This window comes from Etheostoma spectabile, chromosome 9 (genome assembly GCF_008692095.1).
Source record: "Etheostoma spectabile isolate EspeVRDwgs_2016 chromosome 9, UIUC_Espe_1.0, whole genome shotgun sequence".
Lineage (NCBI taxonomy): Eukaryota > Metazoa > Chordata > Actinopteri > Perciformes > Percidae > Etheostoma > Etheostoma spectabile.
The window spans coordinates 35,910,367-35,935,259 of NC_045741.1; the positions used below are offsets into that span (position 1 = coordinate 35,910,367).

The 24,893-nt window shown below is 41.5% G+C and overlaps 1 protein-coding gene across 2 annotated transcripts; it reads right to left on the reverse strand.

Moving 5' to 3' along the window:
- Window positions 1-23,357, reverse strand: colgalt2b (collagen beta(1-O)galactosyltransferase 2b). Of its 2 annotated transcripts, XM_032524810.1 has the most exons (13): window positions 23,038-23,290; window positions 21,021-21,121; window positions 10,599-10,709; window positions 10,343-10,460; window positions 9,210-9,344; window positions 8,911-9,115; window positions 8,135-8,254; window positions 7,674-7,747; window positions 7,214-7,320; window positions 6,390-6,522; window positions 6,063-6,190; window positions 5,743-5,949; window positions 1-1,299 (listed from the first exon to the last, which is right to left on the reverse strand). In XM_032524810.1, exons 3-13 carry the CDS (start codon window positions 10,670-10,672, stop codon window positions 1,026-1,028), a joined length of 1,575 nt encoding a protein of 524 aa, XP_032380701.1. In that variant the 5' UTR covers window positions 10,673-10,709; window positions 21,021-21,121; window positions 23,038-23,290; the 3' UTR covers window positions 1-1,025. The 2 variants fall into 2 exon arrangements, with proteins under 2 accessions (XP_032380701.1, XP_032380700.1); XM_032524809.1 differs by lacking the exon at window positions 21,021-21,121 and having other exon boundaries at window positions 23,038-23,357.
- Window positions 23,358-24,893: the final 1,536 nt, after the last annotated feature.

Genomic DNA, 24,893 nt, shown 5'->3' on the forward strand with positions numbered 1-24,893 from the left:
AACAGGGAAGTTGTTTTATTTGGTTCAGCCCCGCACCACAACTGAAAGAAGAACAGCCTGTGTTGAGGACATGAATAATTCAATAATCCAGTTTATCCAAAATATATTCAAAGCAGGGGTCTGAATTTATACTAGTTTACATCCTGCAGGTTTAGGACTGATGTCTGAAATGCTAACTAGCAGCCGGACCAGCCCGCTGTGCAAGTGAGATGTCTGTAATGACAAACACTGAGCCTAATAACATCCATCACTGCCTTGCTGCTTGACAAAGAAGGGCTGTACTCTGTTTGTGTGTGTGTGTGTGTGTGTGTGTGTGTGTGTGTGTGTGTGTGTGTGTGTGTGTGTGTGTGTGTGTGTGTGTGTGTGAGTCAGTGACATCATCTAAGGCAGTGACACTCTTGGGTACAGTATGTCAGCCTCCCTCTTCCCACACATGATCAGTTCTGTAAGCATTCAGTTTCACATGCACACTTTAGAGTTGTTTTCAGACAACTTTAGGATTTATTCTTTGGCTGCCCATTTAAAAAAAAACACACATCTGTTCTTTTTAAATAACAATCTTAAAAAAAAAAAAAAAAAATTGATTTGTGTGAATCTTTTTTTTCTTTCACGTCCTGCAAATGATGTTAGCTGTCTTCCATGTGTTGCTTAGGTTTTCTCGGGAAATAACTGGCTCCAGATGCCCAGAGGAGGCACATTGGGAATAAATAAAGCTTTTGTCAAAGGCCTAGGCCCTCGTCCTAGATTCTCTTCTTCCTCCTCTCCTTCGGGGTGTCCCTCTTCATCAGGCAGCAGAGTAGAATGACATCCTAACTCTGCCTTCATCCACTTGGACACCAGTGTGTGTGTGTGTGTGTGTGTGTGTGTGTGTGTGTGTGTGTGTTTGTGTGTGTGCCTGTGAGTGAATGTACAGTATGTAAGCTTTTAGTTCAAGTGTCTTTTCAAGTGTGTGCACACATGACATTCTCTGTGTGTACATGTTATAGTAAACACAAGTCTTTCTCTCAGAGTCTCAGGTCTCTGGATCAGAGTTCGTCCCGTGAGGCTCGAGCTGCAGGAGGCGGCGAATCTCCAGTGACGCTGTTCTGCGCCACGGGGCGAATGCTGTCCTGTTGGGCTGTCTTGCGGGCGCGCTGCCGGTCCCAGTCTGTGGCCACGGCCTCATCGTCCCAGATGGTGGAGGTCTCCGTGTCGCTGATGTAGCCCGGCTCTCCGGTATAGTGGGTGGGATAGATAAGCAGCGGCTCCACTGAGAAGGCCTTCAGGTCCCGTGGCTCAAAATGAGACATGAACTCCGTGCTGAGGAGAAGAAGGGACAGATGGGGGAGATGGAAAGAGAGACAAAGAAGAGCTGTGTTGGGCACTGGAAGAGATTTTATGTTGATTATGACAGCATGTATTGATTATTGTCATTATCAAAGAACCTCTTGATTATTTCATTTCAGCCATAAAATGTTAGAAAAAACAACTATAACAATTTCCCAGAGTCCAAGAGGATGTCTAACGCTGTCCAATAAGGTACAAAACCCGAAGGTAGTAAGTTAATTAAATAACAGAGAAGGATCAAATCCTCACATTTGGGAAACTGGAAACAGGGAGTTGCTTGATAAATGACAATCTTACTGTATGTCAAGGAATTGTCCATTCATAGCAAATGGTTAGATTTGGTGGAAAAGGCTCTGGTCTGTAAAGGGGCTTTCACCAACTACAAGCAGCAATGAGGATTCTCAGAGAACGAATCCCTAACTCATACATGAACAGTCAAATTAAGTTGTATCTGCATTATCTACACCAAAGATGTAGCACATAAGGACTGGTGAAGTTTTCGATGGTATTGTACACCTGTATAACATTGTTTGTTAGTCAGCTGCTATAAAATGTGAATGACTGATGTCACTTGGTTGCAAAGATTGACAGTGCCTGATTATCAAAAATACTTTTCAAGTCTGTCAACTGACTCATCAACTAATCAACCGGTTGTTTCTACACTAATAATGATGAAGGATTCCCAACAGGAAGCTTTAGGCACTTAAATGCGAGTACAATAAAAATACTGACATCTAGAAAAGTGTTGTCAGTATTCTACCACTGACATGGTTAGGATTACCAACTCACCCTGTCTAGGACTGCTTTATGCCAAAGAAAGAAGGAAGGACTATGACTATTTAGCATTTTGCTTCACTGACACATCATGCTGTATTAACTGGAAGTTCTGGTGAGCATACAAACTCAATGTACCATTATTTTACTTTCAACGCAGACAGCAAAATTACAGGATATCAAATAGGGGAACAGGACATTCTTCTCTACTGCAGCACAGTCAGAAAAATGTTTTTGTTCCTATGTACACAATCATGTTTAATAATAACAGTGGTGGGGAAATTCAGTCTGTTGATCCATTTAAGTAAAGGTGAAAGTTATTTATAACAATGCTAATGCAATGCTAATGATCATGTGTTTTAAAGGCTGATGTGTCTATTAGCTGTCACATAAATGTTTTTGAATGAAAATCACATTATTTCCTTCTGAAATGTGGTAGAATTAGAGCTGAAAGTCATTATTTCACTCAATGTAAAGTTATAAGGTACTATTCTGGCAAATTGTCATTTTCAACCATTATCAGGTAAAATAGGATGTAATGCTTGACATATATGATATTAAACTAAAGATCTTTGGGTTTTTGACAGTTGGTCAGACAAGTTGAGCAATTTGTAGACACTACATTGGGTTCTGAGGATTATAATGATCCTTTTCACTCTTTTTTACTGTTTTATAGACCAAACAAGAGTCTCATTTGCTTATTTATCAATAATGAAAACAATAGTTGCAGCCCTAAATAGCCCAGAAGTATTGTGTACCAAAAAATACTACATACAACAACATACATCAAAACACAGACACCGGGTACGATGAAGAATATCGGAAAAAAACATTCATCCCAGCAGATCAAAATCCCATCCTCATGTGGACATAATGTGTCACGTAACAAACAGCACATAACTCTACTATCAGCCTGTCATCATCAGCCTGCAAGAGGGCCAGAGGGAGGAATGGGGGCTGTTTGGGTGTGACACTTCGGCTCGTGCAGACAGAGGTCACCACATAGGTCAACTCCCCGCCGTCCAATCAGCTGTTTAAAGGCCGTCGGCGCTTCATGACGATAGTGAAACCCTACGCATTCATTAGACTAGAAACAAACAAACACCCACACGTTTTCCACACAATCAGGCCTTTTTCACTGGGTTCCCTGTCATGTATTTCTCTTCTGTTTATGTGCATTGAGTATAAACACTTATTACGTTATAAAGAAAAAAGAAGATAAGCACTGTGTTAAAGGTCACATGGCATGAAAATGTCATTTTATGATGTTTTTTTAACATTAATATGAGTTCCCCCAGCCTGCCTATGGTCCCCCAGGGGTTTGAAATGGCGATAGGTGTAAACCGAGCCCTGGGTGTCCTGCTCTGCCTTTGAGAAAATGAAAGCTCAGATAAGCTGTTCTGGAATCTTGCTCCGTATGAGGTCATAAGGGGAAAAGTTACCTCCCTTTTCTCTGCTTTGCCCGCCCAGAGAATTTGGCCCGCCCGTGAGAGAGAGACATCATGGCTTTCAAACGTGCAAAGTGGCAGTTGGTCTAGGCCACACCCCCAGCCTCCACCTTCCCCCCCCCCTTCTCTCCTCCTCAAAAGCTACGGACTCAGAAATGGCAGATACTAAGAAAAGCTCATTGTGGGACAGGCTCTAGTGGCTGTAATTCTGCACTAAGACTGAATTTTGGGAAAGAGACTTCAGATACAGTATTAGGGGACCACTAAGGTCTATATAAAAGAGACTTCATATACAGTATTAGGGGACCACTAAGGTCTATATAAAAGAGACTTCATATACAGTATTAGGGGGCCACTAAGGTCTATATAAAAGAGACTTCATATACAGTATTAGGGGACCACTAAGGTCTATATAAAAGAGACTTCATATACAGTATTAGGGGACCACTAAGGTCTATATAAAAGAGACTTCAGATGCAGTATTAGGGGGCCACTTTGGTCTATATAAAAGAGACTTCAGATACAGTATTAGGGGACCACTAAGGTCTATATAAAAGAGACTTCAGATACAGTATTAGGGGGCCACTAAGGTCTATATAAAAGAGACTTCAGATACAGTATTAGGGGGCCACTAAGGTCTATATAAAAGAGACTTCAGATACAGTATTAGGGGGCCACTAAGGTCTATATAAAAGAGACTTCAGATACAGTATTAGGGGACCACTACGGTCTATATAAAAGAGACTTCAGATACAGTATTAGGGGACCACTTTGGTCTATATAAAAGCATCCAAAGTGCACCATGTCAAGGGACGTTTAAGGAAGACAGCAAAGTCTCACCACCCTTACAGCCTTCCTCTCCCTAAAAACAACACATGTAACATAATATCCACAATTTAAACAGCACATAATCTACTGATGTTTATTTATGTAACATACGACACATTTTACCTTTTCGTCCATGTTTCCCCATTTCTTTCACTTTTGAACAAACTCACATTCTCTCACTGTTGAATACACACACAGTGTGTTTACCTAGTAATCTATACACTGCACACTGGACACACATCTCCATGTATTTATATAATAACACACGCACACATTCACACAGTGTCCATCTCTGCCCCACCCCCACGCCCAGGCCTCTATCAATGGGATTCCTGTCCCCTTCTCCAACCAGCAGGAAGAGCCGTGCAGGCCCACATTCCTCAAAGAGAGAGAAGGAAGGGGGAGGAGAAGTGGGTGACACAGGGAAGGAGTAGGTGTGCAAAAAAGTAAAGGTCTGTTGGGGGGAGTGAGGGAAGGTTAAAAGAAGTAAAAAAGAAATGGAGAATGAGAGGAGGGCCAGAAAAGACAGAGGGCGGACTTAAAGGATGAAAAGATGAAAAACATGGGAAGGAGAGAGGAGGTGAAGGTGGAGGTAGAGGGGAGCAGGGAATGGCAGGAATCCCCAAGGAGAAAAGAAAGAGAAAGCGGGTATTGTGTGTCCTGCGCAAAGCCGCACACCTACTGAACCCCAAGAACAATCCTTGCCCTGTGTGTGAGGGAGCACTAAAGAAAATGAAGAAGAAAGGGGTGGTGCTGGAAAGAAAAAGGACATAATCAGGGGGAAGGACGATAAAAAGATAAAAAAAGACGTATAGTTTGGAGTTGAACTGGACAGACGTTGTGGTCTACCACACGAGAACAAACTAGAAAACTACACACTATCCCATCTAAAATGTTGCCAACGATCATGTATGTTTGTGTCTATGTATGGATAATTACTGTAGAGTAGGTCATTTAGTTTTTCTACACTGGCTTATTATTGCCCTCGTGTCTGTTTTTGTGCATGGATCAATGCAGGCCTGCCTGTGTTCTTTAACTACAGCTTTTACTTTTGCATTTTCGTGTTTATTTTTAATGTGGATTACCTGATATAGAATGCACATGCGATCATCTATTTGTGGTCCTCCTCAGTAAATACTGACCTGTCTGTTCATAAACCAGACCGTCTAAAATGGTCTTTCTGGCTGTGTTTGTGAACACTATACAGTATTACTTCATTTTGTAGCTTTGTGGTTTTCTGCATTACATGCCTCAAATAAAGCTCCATGCCTTTGTAGCACATGTTATTCCTGCTATGTTATGTAAGTGAATTGCATTTATGCAGCACAGCCATTTAAAATCCAAGAAAACGGAAGTAAAGACTGACTTTGGGTGTTTGTTGAACATAATGGGCAGATATTCGTCAACGGGCAGCATCCTTTTGAAGGGGTCGGCAGCCAGTAACTTCCTGGCGCCTTGCTGGGACAGCGCATAGCCGAGTGTCCAGTAGGAGTAGTCGGCCTTGACCAGGTTGTTCACACCGTCCACAGACTGCTCTGGCTGCTGCACCTGCATACGCTTACGCCCCACATAGCTGGAGCACAGACAGAAAGAGTGTGTTGACGAGGCAAATGGGTGCAAACTTTAGTTTCAACATGCATTCATGAAATCCAAAAAAAGGGAGTGTGTCTGGGTTGGGGTTCTTACATGAGGTCCCAGTCCAGCTGGGTTTTCTCTGTGTCATCCATTATGGCCTGGATTCGCCTTTTAAACCTGGGCTCAAACCTCACGTCATCCTCTAAAACAAGAACCTTCTGGAGGCCATGCTCCACCACCTGATGGTCAGAAAACACACACACACACACACACAACACACACACGCGCACTTAAAATGAAAGAATAACAGCGGAGGTTTTGCCAGCTGTCCAGATTGTCCCTCTCTTATACATAATTCCTGGTAATGATCGTGTTGTACTCTATTGAACTAGACATGACTTCTTCCCCATGCTAGTGCATACTCTACCCTGCTCTCACCTGTGTCCATATGGAGTGATGGCTGAGGAAGCAACCGATCTCCCCTCTGGTCAGGACTCGACCAGAGTACGGGTCCTTGTAGCCCGGCATCATCTCTATTCCCAGCGCTTGCAGCTGGGACGAATTGAGAGCCCTGAAAGAGAGGGAGAAGGGAAAAGAAAGGTATTTCTTATAACTATATTTGTCATTATGCAGTTGAGTCTGTCATCAGTGAAAACAGCTTCGCTGCACAACACAACAAAGTCAAATTATACAAGTTGCAACAAGTGTTGTCAGGAAAACAAAGGCTGGAAGAAGGATTAAGGCATTCTCAACGGTGGATTAAAGTAGGCACAGAGGACAGAAAGCTCAGGGACCATACTTAAAGTGTATTAGATAAACTTACTTCTGTCGTGGTGCAGAATAAACTAAACTTCAAAAAACTTTATCACAGAGAAGATTTTTGTTAGGATTATTATTAATTTATACTGTTTATTGATCCCCAGTGGGGAAATTACACTTTGTTTTGTTAGAAATCCTTACATACTGTACATAGGCTGGAAATACTCACACACATGCTCAGGACCTATTCTATTGCACAAATGGATTAATGTCAGAGTGAGTGGGCTGCCATTATAGTGCCTTGCTCAAGAGCACCAGGCAGCACCCAGGAGATGAAATGGCATCTCTCCAGATGCTAAACCACACTCTGTACTTTGGTCCATACTTGGATTTGAACCACTGATCCTATATTTCCCAAACCAACTCCCTACGGCCTGTGCTAATTAAATCAGCCTTCAGGTCAGTTCATCGTCTTCATGCAGGGCTGTGTGTTTGGGACCTACTTGCCATCCACTGCGTCTGTCAGCGTGGCATGCAGGCCCAGTGAAGACATTGTTTTCAACATCCTGGTTCTTCTGTCCAGCCGACGCTTCAGGTTGATCAGGAAAATCTAAAAACAGTTAAACAGAAATAATGCATACATGTTCATTAAAGACGGAACATTTTAATTTAATCTGAAAGCCCATTCTGTAAGTATATTCCAAATGTTTTTTTCTATTGTGTTTTTTGTTACTGTTTCTCCAACTGGAATAGGAGATCCATAATGCAAGAAACAGAAGAATGATAAAACAGAAGTTAGGGTCAGAGAGGTATGAGGTGAAGGCAAAAGACAAGGAAGAAGAACTTGGTGACACTGCTACAAAAACAGGAAGTGAGAGTTGCTGATGAACAGCAAATATAAAGACAGACAGAAGTTGAAGAGCTCCTGTTCCTCCAGGCAGAGCCAACACACTCGTAACTCACTTTATCAAAGCCCATGGTGTCCTGTGGTGATGGAGAAGAGTACAGGTGCTCAGAGGGCTCAATGTCGTGGTCAACTGTTGACAGAGAGAGGAGAAGGAGAACGGTTAAGACAGCAAAAACAGGATTGGTAAATAACTGAATTTTCTCTGGATCGTGGCGGTTTATTTAATTTGATTTGTTTAAAGTCTGAGCATTGAAGGAGGTCAAAAGTGTGAGAAAGTGTGAGGGAGGCAGGGGTTGAGTAAACAGGAACAGGGAAGAGACAGATACGGCGGAGGGGGATTACATTTAACAAAGTGGGTTGGCAGTATGTAATCATGAAGGGTCACAGAGGTCAAGAAGGAGAAGAAACAAGTAATCAAGGAGTGACAGATAAAGTCAGCTGGAACGTGTGTGTGTGTGTGTGTGTGTGTGTGTGTGTGTGTGTGCGTGTGTGTGTGTTTGTGTGTGTTTGTACTCACTCAAAGCCTCCGTGATTGTGTGTATAAAACTCTCGCTTTCATCTTCCACACTCTGCTGTGCTTTGAGAGGGACCGGCAGGAGACCGTAGTGTTCTCTGTTACACACATACATCTGCACCCCTGGAAGACACACACATGTGCACATGGTTCTATAAATAAAACCTTTTGACCCAAACGTTTCAAATAAACATGCACACCAGGTCACACTAAAGCCAACTGTTGGATGTTCCTTTAAGTGTTTTTTGTTAATGTCATATTTTTCTTAGAATAAATGGGAAACAATGCTTTGAGAGAGATGAAATACATGATGTTGCCTTTTGTGGACACCAGCATCCAGAAGGGGCCAAGGGCCAAGATGGCGCTGACTGACGGGTCATGAACCATTATTCCACAAGGTGACCAGGCAAACCAAATATAGGGAAAAATGGCTTAGACCTCAGAGGGCATACAGCTAGCAACTAATAATATCGTACTTTTAGTGTGAATAACACACACACACGCACACACACACACCACACACACACAGTCAAGACAAACCCATGGATCAATTTTTCTCCGCTTTAGCTCATCTGCCGTAATGTCAAACATTTGCATGAAACCAAAAAAAGCTCTCAGCAGTGCACACCTGCAGAACAAAGACACGTTTGTAATAGACTTCTCATGAATTAAGGACTTCACTGACAGTCCTCAGCTCATCTCAGTGAAGCTGCCATGTGGCATTCGCAGCCCTACTACAAATGTGTCAGTTTGCTGTGAGTTGAGTTTTTCAAACGGACCTGCTTGACGTGCCGAGAAAGCAAACACCATGATGTCATCGAAAGCCCAGCTGTAGTCAGGGTGAGGAGGGTAGAAGGCCAGGTCCCTGCTGGATTCACGACGCAGGTCCAATAAGAAGGTGCTGTGCACCATGGGAACAGCAAAACAGCCGAGCCGCTTCCACTCCCTGATCGGCTGGTAGTCTGGGGTTCGCTTGTAGTAACCCTGAGAGAGAGGAGGGGGATGAAGAATGAGGTTTTCAGGGAATAAATCAAGCTGAGTGGATGGACAGATGCATGAATTTAAGTCTAAAGTCTACCTGTGGGGTGATGCCACACCAGAAGTTGGAGTAGAGAGAGCGAGACTCTAACATGGGAGCAACCACGGTCAAGTTTTCAGCCATCAGCAGGTTTAGCACACGGGGGTTGGTCAACAGGTTGTCACTGTCTACAAACTAAAGAGGGAAGATGGTCTGAGTGTACAAGTCACTCATATGCATTCTGAAAATAAATCCTTGTGGTCAATCTTTCACAAACATGTGCCTTGTATCTAATTAAAAGAACACATGTTACATTTAGGTAAAGGATCAGTTCAACCCAACATCAAAAATACAACTTTTCCCTCTTACCTGTAGTGCTATTCATCAATCTATATTGTTGTAGTGTGAGTTGCTTTGGAGATTACTTTATAGCAAACCGATACTGTTAGCTCACCTGAGCTCAGACGAGAAGGACGCCATTAATGTTTACATCTCACGCTGTCTTGAGCTTCTCGTCCATCAGTAAGCTTCTTTCTGGGCATGATATGGTTAGCAGGTGTGGTTCGGAAGAAAGAAAATAGTTCCTAGATTACACTGTTCACAACCAAAGCCTGTAAATTTTCTAGGGTCACAGGGTCATGATTTCTGGAAAGAGTCAATGTTGTTGAGTCTTTCAAATGTATTCTTTTGACGCTTTGAGCACCACAAGACGTGTGTCATCTAGTTCCATTGTATTCAAGAGAATCTCTGTGGCCAATATCTCCAACACTGGGCAACTCACACCAAAACAATCTAGATTGATTAATAGCACTACTGGTAAGAGGAAAAATAACTATTTTTGATTTTGAGGTGAACTGTCCCTTTAAACAAACACAGTCTTGCTTAGTCAGCATTAGAAAATTCTATAAATGCAAATTAGAAATATCAGTAATAAAAATATATTTTTGCAGTGTACATCAAGCTACACTTGATGCAAACAGTCAAAGCCACATCAAGACATCACAAAGACAATCAATAGTCCTCAATTACAAATGTAAAAAATAATTTTATGTTCCCAGCTAAACCAAATTGAAGCATGGTAATAGTTCAGGCAGAGCACTGACCTCACTGACTAGCATCAGCTGTTTCCTTCATGCTTTACAATCACATCAGCAGCAGCGTATACAACACTCAAACAGTATCTCAAGTCTTACCAGTATGTAGTCCGCCCATCGTTCCCTGGCAGCCTTCAGCGCCGCCTGCCTCAGCTTCATCACATGGTTGAACCTGGACGGAGGCCAGTGCTTCGGACCCCACTCATCCGTGTAGGACCTGATACAGAGGCAAAAGCTAGTCATTTGGTCATCATTATCTAACTTATTATGTGAGAAAAACAGAACAAGGAAAGCCTAGAGTGCCATTACTTTGATTCAATGTTAATAAATGATTCCCGTGGGAATCGTGACTCACCGCGGCTCCTCCATGGGTCTCCACTCCACGTAGTGGTAAACACCCTGGGCTCTCTTCAGCCATTCTCTCAACATGGCAGTGGTGTTGTCCACATTATGATCTGTTGCTGCCCTGAAACACCAACCCAGACAACACGGCATGTCATTCAAATGAACTCTTGAAACTATGACGCTGCTTATTTAAACGCATCTGCTAAACACTTGAGATGTCAACAGCTGCACAGAAACAAACATCTTGGCATGTCAGCACTGTTTCCAGAAATAACACCCACTAGAAATATATGAGGATGTAAAGTTGAGTCAAACTGTCGTTAACGTAAGGTAACAAGGAACAGTTTGTTACACTCTGAGCAGTGACATTCAGACAGCGTGTTTTGGAAGAAGACGTTCAAGATTCCAGATTTATCCAATTCATGTCTGATGTTACAGACAGGAACAGGCGGCTTCCGCGCTGCAAAGCTTCCTTACTGCCTAATTAAGCACAGCCACAGTGCAGACAAACATTACTCTGAGGCACTCTGGGTAGAAAATAACAAAGAGAAAGAAAGTAATACCAGGCACATGCTAACAGAACTGCCACGAAGATGTCCATCAAAGTTAACCCAGCCTAAAAGTATAATTCACTTAACCTGAATTTGAATACTTAGATGTGTCAACAACTCGACACATAAACAGCCAGAACACCTGTATATACTGTACATACACACACATATACCCACACCCCCCCCCCATACCTGTAAGCTAATGGTGTGAGTGTAAAAGTTAGCACAGTTGCAGCTGCTTATTTGTCACTCGTGTGGTTTGCACTTTGAGTCGCTGTATCTTCACAGAGATTACCACTTCAGCTCCCAGAGGTGACTCAGAGAAGACACTGTGACTACTGTTTGTGTGGGTGAGAGTGTTTGTGTGTGTACGTACATTTGTGCAACGGAAATTAAAAACTGTAACTGTATCACTGTGCGGTTCCCAATCACTTCTATACGAGGTTCAGAAAAATAAACATCACCTGTCTTTGCATTTAAATTGCTATTTAAAGTGGAAAGGTCAACAAAATGCAGAGTCAGCAGAAGTACTTTAATGTGGGCATTAAACACACACAAACACACAAACACACACACAAACGCACACAAACACACACACGCACGCACTTAGTGAAATGGAGTTTTCCACCGCTTGCTGTAATATTCCTTGCTGTACTCTATCCAAAATCACACCCAATTTTAGCTGGACAGAGATAGAAACACACACACGCACACACACACACCACACACACACACACACACACACACACACACACACACACACACACACACACACACACACACACACACACACACACACTTGTGCAACATCTACTTGTATTTTAAGTAAGATAACAGTGTTGACACTCTTCATTTACCCACATTAAGCACAAATAGCAATACAGAAACACCTGTTTTTGCACAGACATGCACACCTATGCTTATTTAACTACACAAACTACACACATGCACAAATCATACATAAACATGCACAGTCTTGCTTTGTACACATAGATTAGTCAGAAAGAGGCAGAGCCCTCTTAGGCGTGGAATTTCAATAATCTCCAGTCAGACAGAAAAATAACTCATCAGACATAATCACCAGCTGGAGAGGGGCCATGAGCCTGAAGGAGACACAGCGGTCAATAATTTTAATAGTGTGTGTGCGTGCGTGTGTGTGTGTGTGTGTGTGTGTGTGTGTGTGTGTAAAATGTTACTGGCTGGTTGGTAGAACAGCTGAATTACTGGAAAAGCAAATTGTTGTCATCTAATGATTAAAACCCTGTTTTAGTGAGATTTCAATTTTATGAATCAAAAAGGTCTGTGTCACTGCTTTTTTATTGGCAAGTTTTATAACGATGGAGAGAATGTGTGTGTGTGTGTGTGTGTGTGTGTGTGTGTGTGTGTGTGTGTGTGTGTGTGTTTGTGTGTGTGTGAATGTTCGTGCCTACACTTGCAAATGTGTGACAAAAACATATGGACGTTCATTTTCTTGTCCTGAGAATGTTGTTTTTACAGCAGTGTGACTGGTGATTTACCTGTCGCCCAAGTGGTAGTTTTCCATTTCAAATGTATCTTTTTGAGTGTATGTAAAGGGTTCTGGGTATGTGTGTAAAAAGTCAAAATCGTGTGTGTGCAAGCACGTCGTGCATGCATGTTTTTTATAAGGGGCTTTGAAACACCTGACTCGCTGGTAATGAGTACATCTACACTCACATTAACGTGCTTTTTGAACCGCTAAACTGCACTGCATTGCATTGCTGAGGGAAATAAATGTGTTCCTACACGCCATCTTCCTATGACAGTCTCGGTTCCAGGCAGGGCTTAAACAGGAAGGGACTTCTGGTAAGTAAAGAACAATACATGGTACAGCATGTGGGAACATACAGTATGTAGTATAAAGGGTATGTGTATGTTTATGGATATATGAGACAGCAAGGGGTTTTGTGTTTGCACCACCTTATTATTATTTTTATTAAACATAAAATGTGCAAAATGTTCTTATCGATACATAATTAAACTTTCGGTGAATCCCTCAAAGAGCTCATTAAACCGCTTCCAAACTTATAAATGATCTCACTCACTTTGTTCTACACATATCTCATTAAAATGCTTTTTATTTGCCTCACAAAATCATTATGGTTAAAAAAGAAATGTGGTAACAATTACTTCAAGAAAAAAGTAGATTTTGCCAATAAAAGGTAAGCTTTTAAACTAATTGTGCTGTGATTCCTTTGGACCAAAATACATCTATTGAGGATGATACAGTCCTTCTTTAGTGTTAGGGTTCCTCTCACTGTGTCGGCTACAAGTTTAATCAGACAAAGAAAACAGCATCAAATAAAGTCACCTTTGCCTTTCAGTGTGTCTTATACTGATGTGCCTTATTTTGTGCTTTCCATCATTTCCATGGGGCATAATCTCCTCTATCTCATTTCATTTTAGACACGTTTGTCCTTCTTCAGGAGGCAACTATGTGCTCCTCAATTTCCTCTACCTTCAGGCAAGATAACCCACAGAAGCTGAACTGTATTGTACTGTGAGCTTAGTGCGAGATCCTTTGCAGTTCCTGGCAAATTCCTCAGCTGTGCAAAGCTGATGTCTGTGAAAATATGGAGACACAGCCACATCTATACAAAGCTAGCAGCATTACCTGGGTGTCTGGGAAAACTAAATTGAAATGAGGATATACAATAACTATAGTATGCATCTCTGCACAAAGATACAATATGGGCTCCCTTCTCATCACTCCGTTCCTCTATATCTCTTTCTTACCTCGTGCCACATCTCCTCATTCCTGTTTTGAAGTTTACAGTAAATTGCAGCCTCATTATTCTGCTGCCTGCAGCTTAGAGTTTGGGCTTCCTCTCCCCTTTTCTGTCTTTATGATCAGCATCTGGACACAACATGCTTCCCCAGGCCTCACCTACACACCCTACCACTCGCTTGCTCTCTCTTTCTATCACTTCATAGACGTCCATTTATTCTTGCCTCGTTATTAAATCTCAGTGCACAAAACCATCTGTCATTTCACCTACATGCATCAATCCCTCTTATTGTCTATAGTCCTTGTGCTTTTCTCAAAACATCAACATACACACTAGCCAGTGCTGCGGCATCTACGAGTATTATCAGCAGACAACATAGACAGTGGAAGACAAAATATGTATTTTGTAGTAAGAAAATTCAAAATTATCCCTTATTCAACCAATTCTGATACTGGTTTGAGTTAAGCACCCATTCTTGTATCACTTTTAAGTAAAAAAATAACCATATTATTTTTACTACACATTTGTATATTTGCTAAAAGCAATTTTGTTTGGTCAGATTGCAGCGCAGCAATCATGTCACATCGGCATCTCCACCACATAACGTAATTATCAACCCATTCTATTACTCTCTCTGTCTTTAGGTTATCCACTGCAGGAGGGTGTCAGATAACAGGGAGTGTGTCACGAAGGAGAAAGCTGACATCTGGCCTTTAAACACAGAGGCTTGTCTCTAAGACTGGCCCATTTAGGTAAACATGGGTCTGAAAGGATCCAGCAGGTAAGTGTAAGGTGACTGTTGATTAAATAAACTATCTAATATAGTTTCCAATAATGACTGGGTGCTGTGTGTAACTAAGAAGCAAGAATGCCTCTTATAGACCAGAGTGCAGATGCCTTTAAAACGTAATAACTATGGCAATGTGTGTGTGTGTGTGTGTGTGGTGTGTGTGTGTGTGTGTGTGTGTGTGTGTGTGTGTGTGTGTGTGTGTGTGTGTGTGTCTGTGTGTCTGTGTGTCTGTGTTGACTTTGCAGTATAGTCTCTCCTGTGGAGGCTGACGTGGCTGCAGGCCTCTTGGGGGCTCAGTAGGGCAAAGGAGAAAGAGGAGGGGGTGATGGGTAGAGAGATGGAGGGGAAAGGGAAATTCCTCATGATTCTCAGGGTCAACAAGAGTAGCCAAGGCCAGCCGGCTTGCACTTGAGTGTAATATTCAGTATTCATATTTGACTAGGAGAAAAAATATTCATAATGGTTAGTTATAAGGAAAGTCTATGTTGACTGTTAGTAGGACACAGGATAAGAAGCCTGGCTTCCAATGTTGTATTGCAATTCACCACCCTGACATCTACATTATTACTTTTTACTGAACATTTGCATTGGATGAATGTAATTTTGGGAGCCTGGGCTAAAACGAGAGATGCTGCAATGGTATCTGAACAGACCATTGGCACAGAGTCACCCCCTTCCACTAAGGTGTATTATGAAAAATATAAAACCTTTTGTTGTATGTGCTGGCTGAACAGCCTATATTTTGCCATTAATCATTCCGTCTAAAAGTAACTTTTCTAAGCTCCTGGAAAGTTTTATGAGTATTACATTTTCATTGTTAAAAAAGGGAAATGAAAATGATTATCTGACCCTGTTTGCAGTCACAGGTGTCCTGTTAACAGCTTTACAGAACTCTCTTTTAAAATGTTGGTCTTTTGGATAAGCGCTTTTTAGTCAAAAAGCGACTTTTTTTGTAAATTAGGAAAGAGTGCTCTTGATACATGCATGCACATTGCACATACCCTTCCCTCTGCCCCAAGGCACCAGAAAAGGTTTCCTTGGGCCAAAGCCATTTGGTTGCTGAAAAGAAACGTGTCTCGGGGTATGTTACTTTATGCTGATGATCTACTTTTGTATGTCTTCAATCTAGCACAATCTTTCCATGCAGTTCTAGACCACTTTCGTAAATTCTCTGGAGAGAAGCTCAGTTATCATAAGAGCAAGCCTCTCCTAGTAAATTTCCATACACTTCATGATTTTAGCTGGGCAGATAAATGGGATACCAAGTCATTTTGTTGGCACCAAAAACCATAAATAATTGTTCTAAAACAAGCTGCTGTTGCTCTTTTGATATTCATGTCAATAATGGGTATTGCATTGTTTTAGTTCTCTTATGGACACAAGCAACTATATACACTACGTAAATATCCAAAACAATATCAGTCATGCATTCATAGCAACTCATTATTTCAAACCCACTCTGGTTGTGAAAGAGGACAGAAAGAGAGTAAAAAAATAAAGAGAGGCAATAAGTGGTTAAAGAAACAAATGGAAGAGTTGATGGAAGAATAAAGGAAAAACAGGAAAACCTCTCATTCTCTTTACTTCATCTTATCTCTCTCCCTTTCCAGATGAAATGAATGCCATTGTGTTTCAGTGTTTTGCCAACTCTATTGCTGTGCTGTGCTGCCAAGCTCTGACAATCCTTCTGGAAGTGTGCTAGAACACATGGGGCATCAAGCAAGAATTCACAGTCTAGGCTGGAGCCTGTAACAACTATTTTCACTCCAGGGGAAAGAGAGAGAGAGAACTCAAAAAAAGGCTCAAGGATTGGAAAGCCAATTGTCTTTGTTTACTGAAACTTAAATTGAACAGATACTTCGGGTCTACAGAGAAAACCTTCCCATGAGAACTTCCAACTACCATGAGTACTTCTTTCTACAGGGCGGAAGGATGGGTCTGGACTGTTGGCAGGTACAACATTGTCAGCTGCACCTCTTCAGCGTTACAGAGAGTTTGCTGGTTAAGGCTCAGTGATAGGCTGGCAAAGACTAGGCTCAGCAGTCAACGTGTTTGGAAAATGGAAATGGTTCCACTTAGTAGTACCGTATGAGGTGTGTACAGCATCAGTTTTTTCAAAGCAAATTGTGCTCTAGTACAGATAGAAGAGACACGCATCTCCCTCTGCTCCAGTGAAGTTTGTGTCATTAGGAGCTGCTTCTCTGGGAAATATCATCCTGTGTTTCTGGATATTACATCAAATACCTGAGCAGATGTTTAAAAACCTTTTTAGTTTCCCACGGATTGGATGGGAATGCAGAATACGACTCCTCAGGTGATACTGATTGGGAGGTCAGAGATGATTGTGGCCTTTTACTCAACATATGGAGGTTCTGGCTCACTGTCAGCCTTGTGAGGTAACTGGGAAAGTGAATGGAAAACAGGGGCTGAGCCAGTGAAGCAAAGCAGAAACACACACCCATTATGTGCGTAATAGCATTCATACACACACATATGTGAAAAGGGACATACGTGCTTGCACATTCATACACATACAAGCAACAGAACAATTTTAGCACAGAGTGCCAGTACTGTGATCTAAAACGCATTGACACACACCAAAGGCATAGGCTGCTAATCATTCACAAATGCCCACATCGGCAGCAGATTACACACAAAGCCTATCCCATTCTGATCATTTATTCCGTACACTTGGATAAACTGCTCTCCAGAAATGGCCAAACTCACAGTGTAACAAAACCAGGAACTATTTGGGTTTCAATGTGGCATTCCCACAAAGGAATGGAGCCCAAGGTAACACACCTGGATTGCTGAAAGTCCTCTGGCAATAATTCAGTATCACAAAACTGATAACCTTTCAAGCCTGTGTGATTCTTTCCATTTTCTTCAATTTAAATATCTGTCAGAGGGATACAAATAACACAATAGATTTGCTTAATAAATAATAACTAACACGTAACAAACTTATGTTTAGAATACACAAATGACAGACAGATGCTTTAGTTAAATCTAAGACTTGCATGCATTACAGCAGGATAGACAATCACATGATCCATATACATGAGGATATTTAAACTTGCAAGAAGCTCAACTGCTGCGGGCTCGCTCAAAACTGCAAAACCGAAAAGAAGAAAATCACTACTAATCAAAAAGTGGGTTAGTAGACACCAAAATAAGAGAACACTGGATTTACAGGATAAAATCCGCCAGGCAGTGTAAAAAACATAAACAGCATCAATTCTGCATAATTGTACCTGGGATACACATAACAGCAGCCTCACCATCGCTAATGGACGTGGCGTCACTTTTTTCCATGAAGTAACATTTTAATTTGGTTTTGAACGATTTAAAGTGAAGATGTCCTATTATTGTATTTCCTGTACAATGAATTTGGTATGATCAGTAATGTTTAGCAACTCTTAAACTTTTATCTGATGGCACCCAGTCATGTCAGGATACTTAAAGGGGCTGTATGCGCTGAATATCGAGTATGGACCTTTAAAAAAAAAAAAGCATGTCTGTTCTTCAAAATTTACCACATTTTTTACGCAAAAAAGACATATCCTGGTACAAAAAGGGTTTTAAAAAATATAATTTGGCACTTTGTGCAAGACAAGCATGCCACTGCAACGCCTAACCCTGCAGTCAGCATAAACCATCCAGCCAAAAAGATCTTTACTCAGCATTCAAGTCCGATTTTTCATGGTTTGTTTATTGCTGTGTAACACAATGCACTTGTCAAAATAACTTAAATATTGTTTATGTCATGTTACGTCATATTACATGGGGGCAAATCCTTTCTATCAATTTCTTTGAGAGAACCTGGATTCTATCTAATAATCTCACATCAATCCCCAATGAGATAATATGGTAGATACAGAATACATTTACATAAACTTCTGTGTCTGACAGGAGCACAACTGTCACTGAGGCATAAGCCGGTACACATTTTGGCAAATGTGGAAAATTCCTAAATTATAGAGTGACATCATACCAGCGTACCAGCGGTTGTATAATAATAGATATAGTTGGTTGTTAAAAGTTTACAAGTATAAAATTCATACCAAACGTCCATCCTCATCCCTGCATTGTCATTATGAAGTACAATGAAAATTATAATATAAGTGGTTATTTGATTAATGTGTAAATAAACAGCATGACATTATGGCCGATGATGTCAGCGCTCTGACATTCTCTTTATGGCTCAGTCTTCTCTGACAGATCCACAAATCATCATCTCGACATCCAGCACAGCACCTGGGAATGCACTTCCCTACATGAACACAGCCGGCGGGCAGTAAGCAACAGGCGTCCAGCAGTGTGAGGAGCAAAGTAATAATAGGCTGGCCTAAACTTAAGAGAGAATTGTCTGCATTGCGCCTAACACGTTAAGACAAACACAAAGTTCACTGGTTATGAAATCCTCTATGATTTCCTTTGAAGCTGCTTACAGTGCAGTAACTCCTGGAAGCAGGGCGCAAAACTCAACTGTTAGCTGGCAAAAGATAAAAGCTGCTGAATTCTCTATTTAACCTCTAACTCATGGAGAGTCCAGTCAGCCATGAGATAACGTTACTATGAGGAACTATGTAGCCTTGGTTACATGTCATCCATCCTATCTCTTTTTCTATATTTCCAGTCCCTCTCCACTCCACTGTTATGTATTTCCTGTGTTTCTTCTTTTATGTGAAAATGTTGGGACATTTTGTGAAATATGCTTCTTGGCTTTCTTACAGAGAAAGATGAAAAGTTAAATGAAAAGATTGATGCCATTAGATGGTAAGCTTAGCTTAGCACAAACACTAAAGTCTCCACTGGCTGCCTGGCAACCTCAAACAACCTTTAACCACAAGTTTTACACTTTGTTTTTTATTTGAATTAAATAAATAAGATAGAACATGCTAGTTAGTAAGCTTCGTAAGGTAATGGTAGGCAGATTGTTTTACTTTTGAGAGCCAGGCTAGCTGTTTCCCCTTGTTTCCAGACTTTAGGCTAAGCTAAGCTAACCTGCTGCTGACTGTAGCTTCATACACCCTTGACAGGTAACAACATTGACATTTCCCTGTCTCATAGCAACTACTGGGTCCTATTGCAAAGCTCAGTCAGTCTGGATCTTTCACTGTTTAGATTATTAATTAGCCTTTTTGGAGAACAACATGAGCAGTCTGGCCCTGCCTTACAGTTCACTGCTGCTCTGTCAGGACAGGAGAAGCAGTTACAAAACAAAGGGAGAGAGCAGGGCACTCATGGTCAAGCTACTGTGGGAATGTGGATTAACCAACCTGCTAAATGCCCTCTGGGTAATTTCCTAACATGGTTGACAACTTTCTCGCTGCCCGACCATCCCCCTCTTTCTCTAATTCCCTGCATTCTTTCATTCTTTCACAGCAGTGTGTGAGTCTTTCTCACCACGCTGCCACTTCTGTCAGATTATTAATGTAGATTATCCTGGAGCTGGAAACTTTGGTCCACTGTCCTCAGACCAGCCAAAGCCTGTCCAGATATTTGGAAACATGCATGATTTTTTCAACTGGCCGGGTTGTTAATCTGGTCAAGACTTGTCATTGTAATTTCAACAACACTTGTATGAAAATGGTAATATAGGCTGTCCGAATCATTTCAGATGGCTTTGAAATTACAAATTAGGTGAAATAAGTCTACAAAACGTTGTATTATGCTTGTAATCAAATGAACATACAAGCTTATCTACATTGATGACAAAACAAATATACGCATAGAGTGAATTGTCCTGGATCAACGGTTAAACGAAGACAAATCAGGTAGCATCTGATCTCTTCAGTTTTTTTCTCCGCTATGTATTGTGCACTGCATTTGAGGAAAAACCAGAGAGGAAACTTAAGATAACGTTTCCAACTGCGGAACGTCCTCCAACTGTTCATCGCTGTAACCTTTATTTATGTTTCATAATGCATGCACATTCACACGTTCAAAAAAACCAACATTTCCTGGTCACACTGGAGCACAATCTGGAGGTTAAAGGAGGAGCTGGGGTCCTGCTGCTGTTGCTACACAATTAAGTGTCACTCCTCTTTTATTACCACTATTATGTTTAATCATCTACATCCTTCTTCTCTACTCCTGTTTGCTCTGTCTCCCTTGGATTGCATGCTTGAAATGAGTAGTGGGGAGAAGAAACAATCCTCTGTTCTCCTCAGACCTGTAGCTCCAGATAGGAACTAGAGGGAAGAACATTGTGTCCCCGCACACAAACTGGATCTTCACAGCAAGACACTGTTGGTATTATCTCTGTCTTGATAGTCTGATACACTGTTCCTGGCCTGAGCTGTTGATAGTGGTAAAGTGGGGAAACCTAGTTGCTTCACGGGTAAAGATGGAGTATTATGTTACCGCAACGTTTTTGGCGTGAGCCCAGCTGGACACCCTCGTCTCACGTCATCTCCCTCTCTATGTTTCCCCCGAGCTTCTGAAGTGGAAAATAAAGACAAAAATGCCATAAAATAATGTTTTAGTAGCTGTAATGTTAAATCTTCTTGAAGTAAAATGTAACTGGACTGGCTTTACACCTTTACTACGTCTCTTTATACACGTTTAAGCTGTAGCTGTCATGATTGTCATATTACAATTACTTAGTGCCCTGGAACACACTGTGAAATGCTATAAAGGGGATTTAAGGTTTGAGTTAGGTTTGAATTATATTTTGGCATATATCGGGTGGTTTGGCTTACATGTTGGGCAGTGACGATGATCACAAAAAGAAACAAAGAGGCACAGAGCTGCATAAGCTATGTTGAGTATATTTTCTTAACCAATTTAGCCACAAAAAAACAATTAAGTTTGGTAAAACTGCCTGCCATAGAAACATATCAGCACCACATAATAAAGTGCACCATTCAAAAATTCTTATTTTCATCATTTAACGGCTTCTTGGACAACCCTCATACTGCACACACACTTTCCTTAATGTGCTAAATAGGCTCATATGTGCTCACTAATAATCTTAGCAGATTTAAAGCATATAAACTCTTATACAAACATCAGAACACTTTTTATTACCCAACTGTCCCACAGAAGAGGAAAGACTATAGGCTGTGTTGTGGCCAATGAAATAAAATTGATTGTCTAAATAAAACAGTCCTGCGTTAGAGGCTGATGACTAGGACCTTATGTTATGTGTGTGGTTTTGTGTCCTTATTCTATCATTATAAATTTCTATGCCAGGGACAATTTGTTGTTACAACAAACATACAGTATTTGGACTAATCTGCCTTAATTATACACTGTGACCCCCCCACTGCACTGACAGCAGGGCAGAGAAATGCCACTCATAACTGATGGGGCCCTTCTAACAACTCACAAAGCCATGTTAGCTCAGTCAATTTGCTCCAGAGGGCAGGGCCTCCTCTCTGTATTGAGTTTCTCCAGCGTGAATGTGAATGTGTGTGTTTTGGTGAGGGTTTCTGAATTAGGAACAGACAGTCACTCCGCAAACAAAAGCCCGATATACAGCAAAGGAAGGGTGGGAAAGAAAGTACAAGAATGCCAGCCGGGTGCAACAGAGGGGAACCATTGGTTACATCTGCCACCAGAGATGCATGTAACAGATAGTGCCTCCATTTCACATTCTTCAAATCTGCACTTTGATATCAAGCCTGCTTCTATACACACACACACACACACACACACCACCCCACACACACACAATCACACACTCACACACAAACACACACACACACACACACTTTACGCATGACTTCACAGACCTCTTGCTGTCAGACCAACACAATGTCTCCTGTCATCCCCTCACCTGCAGGGTCCCTGTTTTCTCCGTCTGCTCGTATGAGCCCACACAGTGTAGAGGACCCTATACCTGGGGTGAGGGCCCCCTTTCATACCTGCACCCTCCTGCTGTTTTAAAGCCCTGTTTCCGCAGGTTTGTGCTGAATCAGACGGAGGGAACCGTGATTAAGGGTTAAACCTAAGCCAACATGCATAGTAGCTCTTTCATCTTTTCTCACAGCGTGCAATTTAGATGCCAGCAGACACGCGAGGTAAGTAGCCTACATCGTAAAACGCAACAGGTCTGCGAGCCGATACTCACAATCTGTTATTATAATTAACACGGACACACGCTGCTTTCCTTTACAGCCCACTCCACTACAATCACTTCCCACTTCATGCACTTTGCGTTCTCTGAAAGCCTGTCCTGGAAATGCACATTCGAAACTATGATAAAAATGGATATATAACTAGTTTGAAAAAAAGTAGCCTACTCAATCTTGCGGGAATATTTGCACAACCTAGTTTAAAGACGTATTTTAAAAGTTGGGCGAAACCTGTAAACTCCATCCTCTACTGCATCCCTGTTTGTGCGTCTCTCACCAGATCGCTATGCGCTCCTTGGGGTACTCCAGCCTCTCGATGCAGCCCAGGTAATGTGGCAGGCTGTGCGCTGCGTTACGAGCCACAATGGCGATCATAACCTTCGGTTTAAGCATGGAAGACTCGGGCTTAAACGGCTCCTGCACCAGGGTCGACAGCTCCGACACGCCAAAGGGCACCACGGCGGTTAGCAGCGCCCACAGCACACCGACTCCCACGGCCCCGACCGTCCGCATCATCGCTTCCAGATTCCGCCGTGCGTCGTCCGAGCTGGACCGAGAAGTCCTGACACTGAGCGAGAGAGAACTGTGAGTGAGTGAGTGAGTGATGAGTGAGCGACGGAAGGAGGGAGGGAGTGAGCCACAGTGGGAGGGGGAGAGAGGAAGGAAGGTAACATCGGGGGAGAAGCTGGGTGGAGTGCTTCCTCTTTTAACCCTCCTACACCCGTGCTGATGGCTGTGGAGATTTTCCTAATAATAAATTGTCCAAACAAAATAAAAAATTAAAAAAAATGGCTCATCAACATACCAACCACAAATGAGTCAGTGTTTGAATTGGATAGTAAATGGATGTTTCTGTCTGTACTCTGTCAACAAAACGTAAAGGACACCGTGTCTGTTTCTCTGTGCACGTGTCTTTCCTTTTCCATGCCCCTGCCCCTGACAGCCTCGTGGATGCTGCGGAGCAGGAGACCATGAAGTCCACTGCTCTGACATCAACCTTCAGCCAGACTGCTGCACTTCTGTTTGTTTGTTCACACAAGCTTCTGTACCAACACAACTGTTACAGTAACAATGGGATTTGCATAAAGTGGTTACATATTACTTTAATCTCCCTCATCTGTTGTTAGCACATAGCAATTCATTCATAAGCAGATATAAGCCCATTTCTGAGGGTTCATTAATGAAATGTCCCATATTACAGTATATTGTCATTCATTATCTGTTTATGTACCAGCATCTATTTACAGACGCTTCAGAGGAGTTAAAGTAGTTAACAACTACATCAATAAACAAAATATTATATCTGCATAATAACCTAAATGAATTGGTGTGGTATAAGCCATGCATTAAACGTATAAACGTTTTATGCATGTTAAATGGGAGGGTGAAAAAGGAACAAATAACGCAGGGGACATTTATAATGCTAAAGGGAGAGTTGCACTATATAAAATGTTACAACAACATATACAAAGAAAACATTCATCACTGTCCAACAGAAATTAGCATGTTTCCTTTCATTTCTAAATAAACCATTTAAAACCGGATGCATGGTTTTCACAGGAGAGTGACAATATCATATTACGTAACACAGGAGTATTTTTTTTTTGGTATAATTGTGATTCAACTGAGATAAATTGCCTTTGTGACATTTTCAGTGTCTTTGCTGTTTGAGTTGACAGCCAAAAAATACAAAATTTAATCTAAGTATGAAGAAATACTGTAAATTATGACTAAACTAGAGACAAGTGAGACTATTCAAAAGAAAGATGTAAGAGGATACACATGAGAAATTGGGAAGCATATAATATTTCCTTCTATGAAATGAAAATAAAAGGAAAATTTCAGGTCTAAAGGTGTGCATGAATTTACTCAAAACATCAACAGTACCTGATGATGGAAAAAAAACAGTGGCATAAAACGCTGAACAATCAAAACAAATCATCAAACTAGCGCATGACATCCCAAACCAATATGACACCATGACACAAACATTTAACCATAATGGAACCAAAACACTTCAGAAGCTCCACTTCTAATCTTTGCAAAGAAAATCAGACATTGCTGTAAATGCACTGCTAAAGTATGCAAAGTTGATAGAAAACTGCCCACAAATATATCTCTAGCTCCAAAAGT

Coding starts and splice junctions, on each gene's coding strand:
- colgalt2b (XM_032524809.1), bottom strand. CDS start 23,276: ATGATGCGGACGGTCGGGGCCGTGGGAGTCGGTGTGCTGTGGGCGCTG. Junction 8,255..8,910: donor TTTCTCGGCACGTCAAGCAG/GTCCGTTTGAAA, acceptor TGTGTCTTCCAG/GGGTGCAGATGTATGTGTGT. Junction 7,748..8,134: donor CACAATCACGGAGGCTTTGA/GTGAGTACAAAC, acceptor CTCTGTCAACAG/TTGACCACGACATTGAGCCC.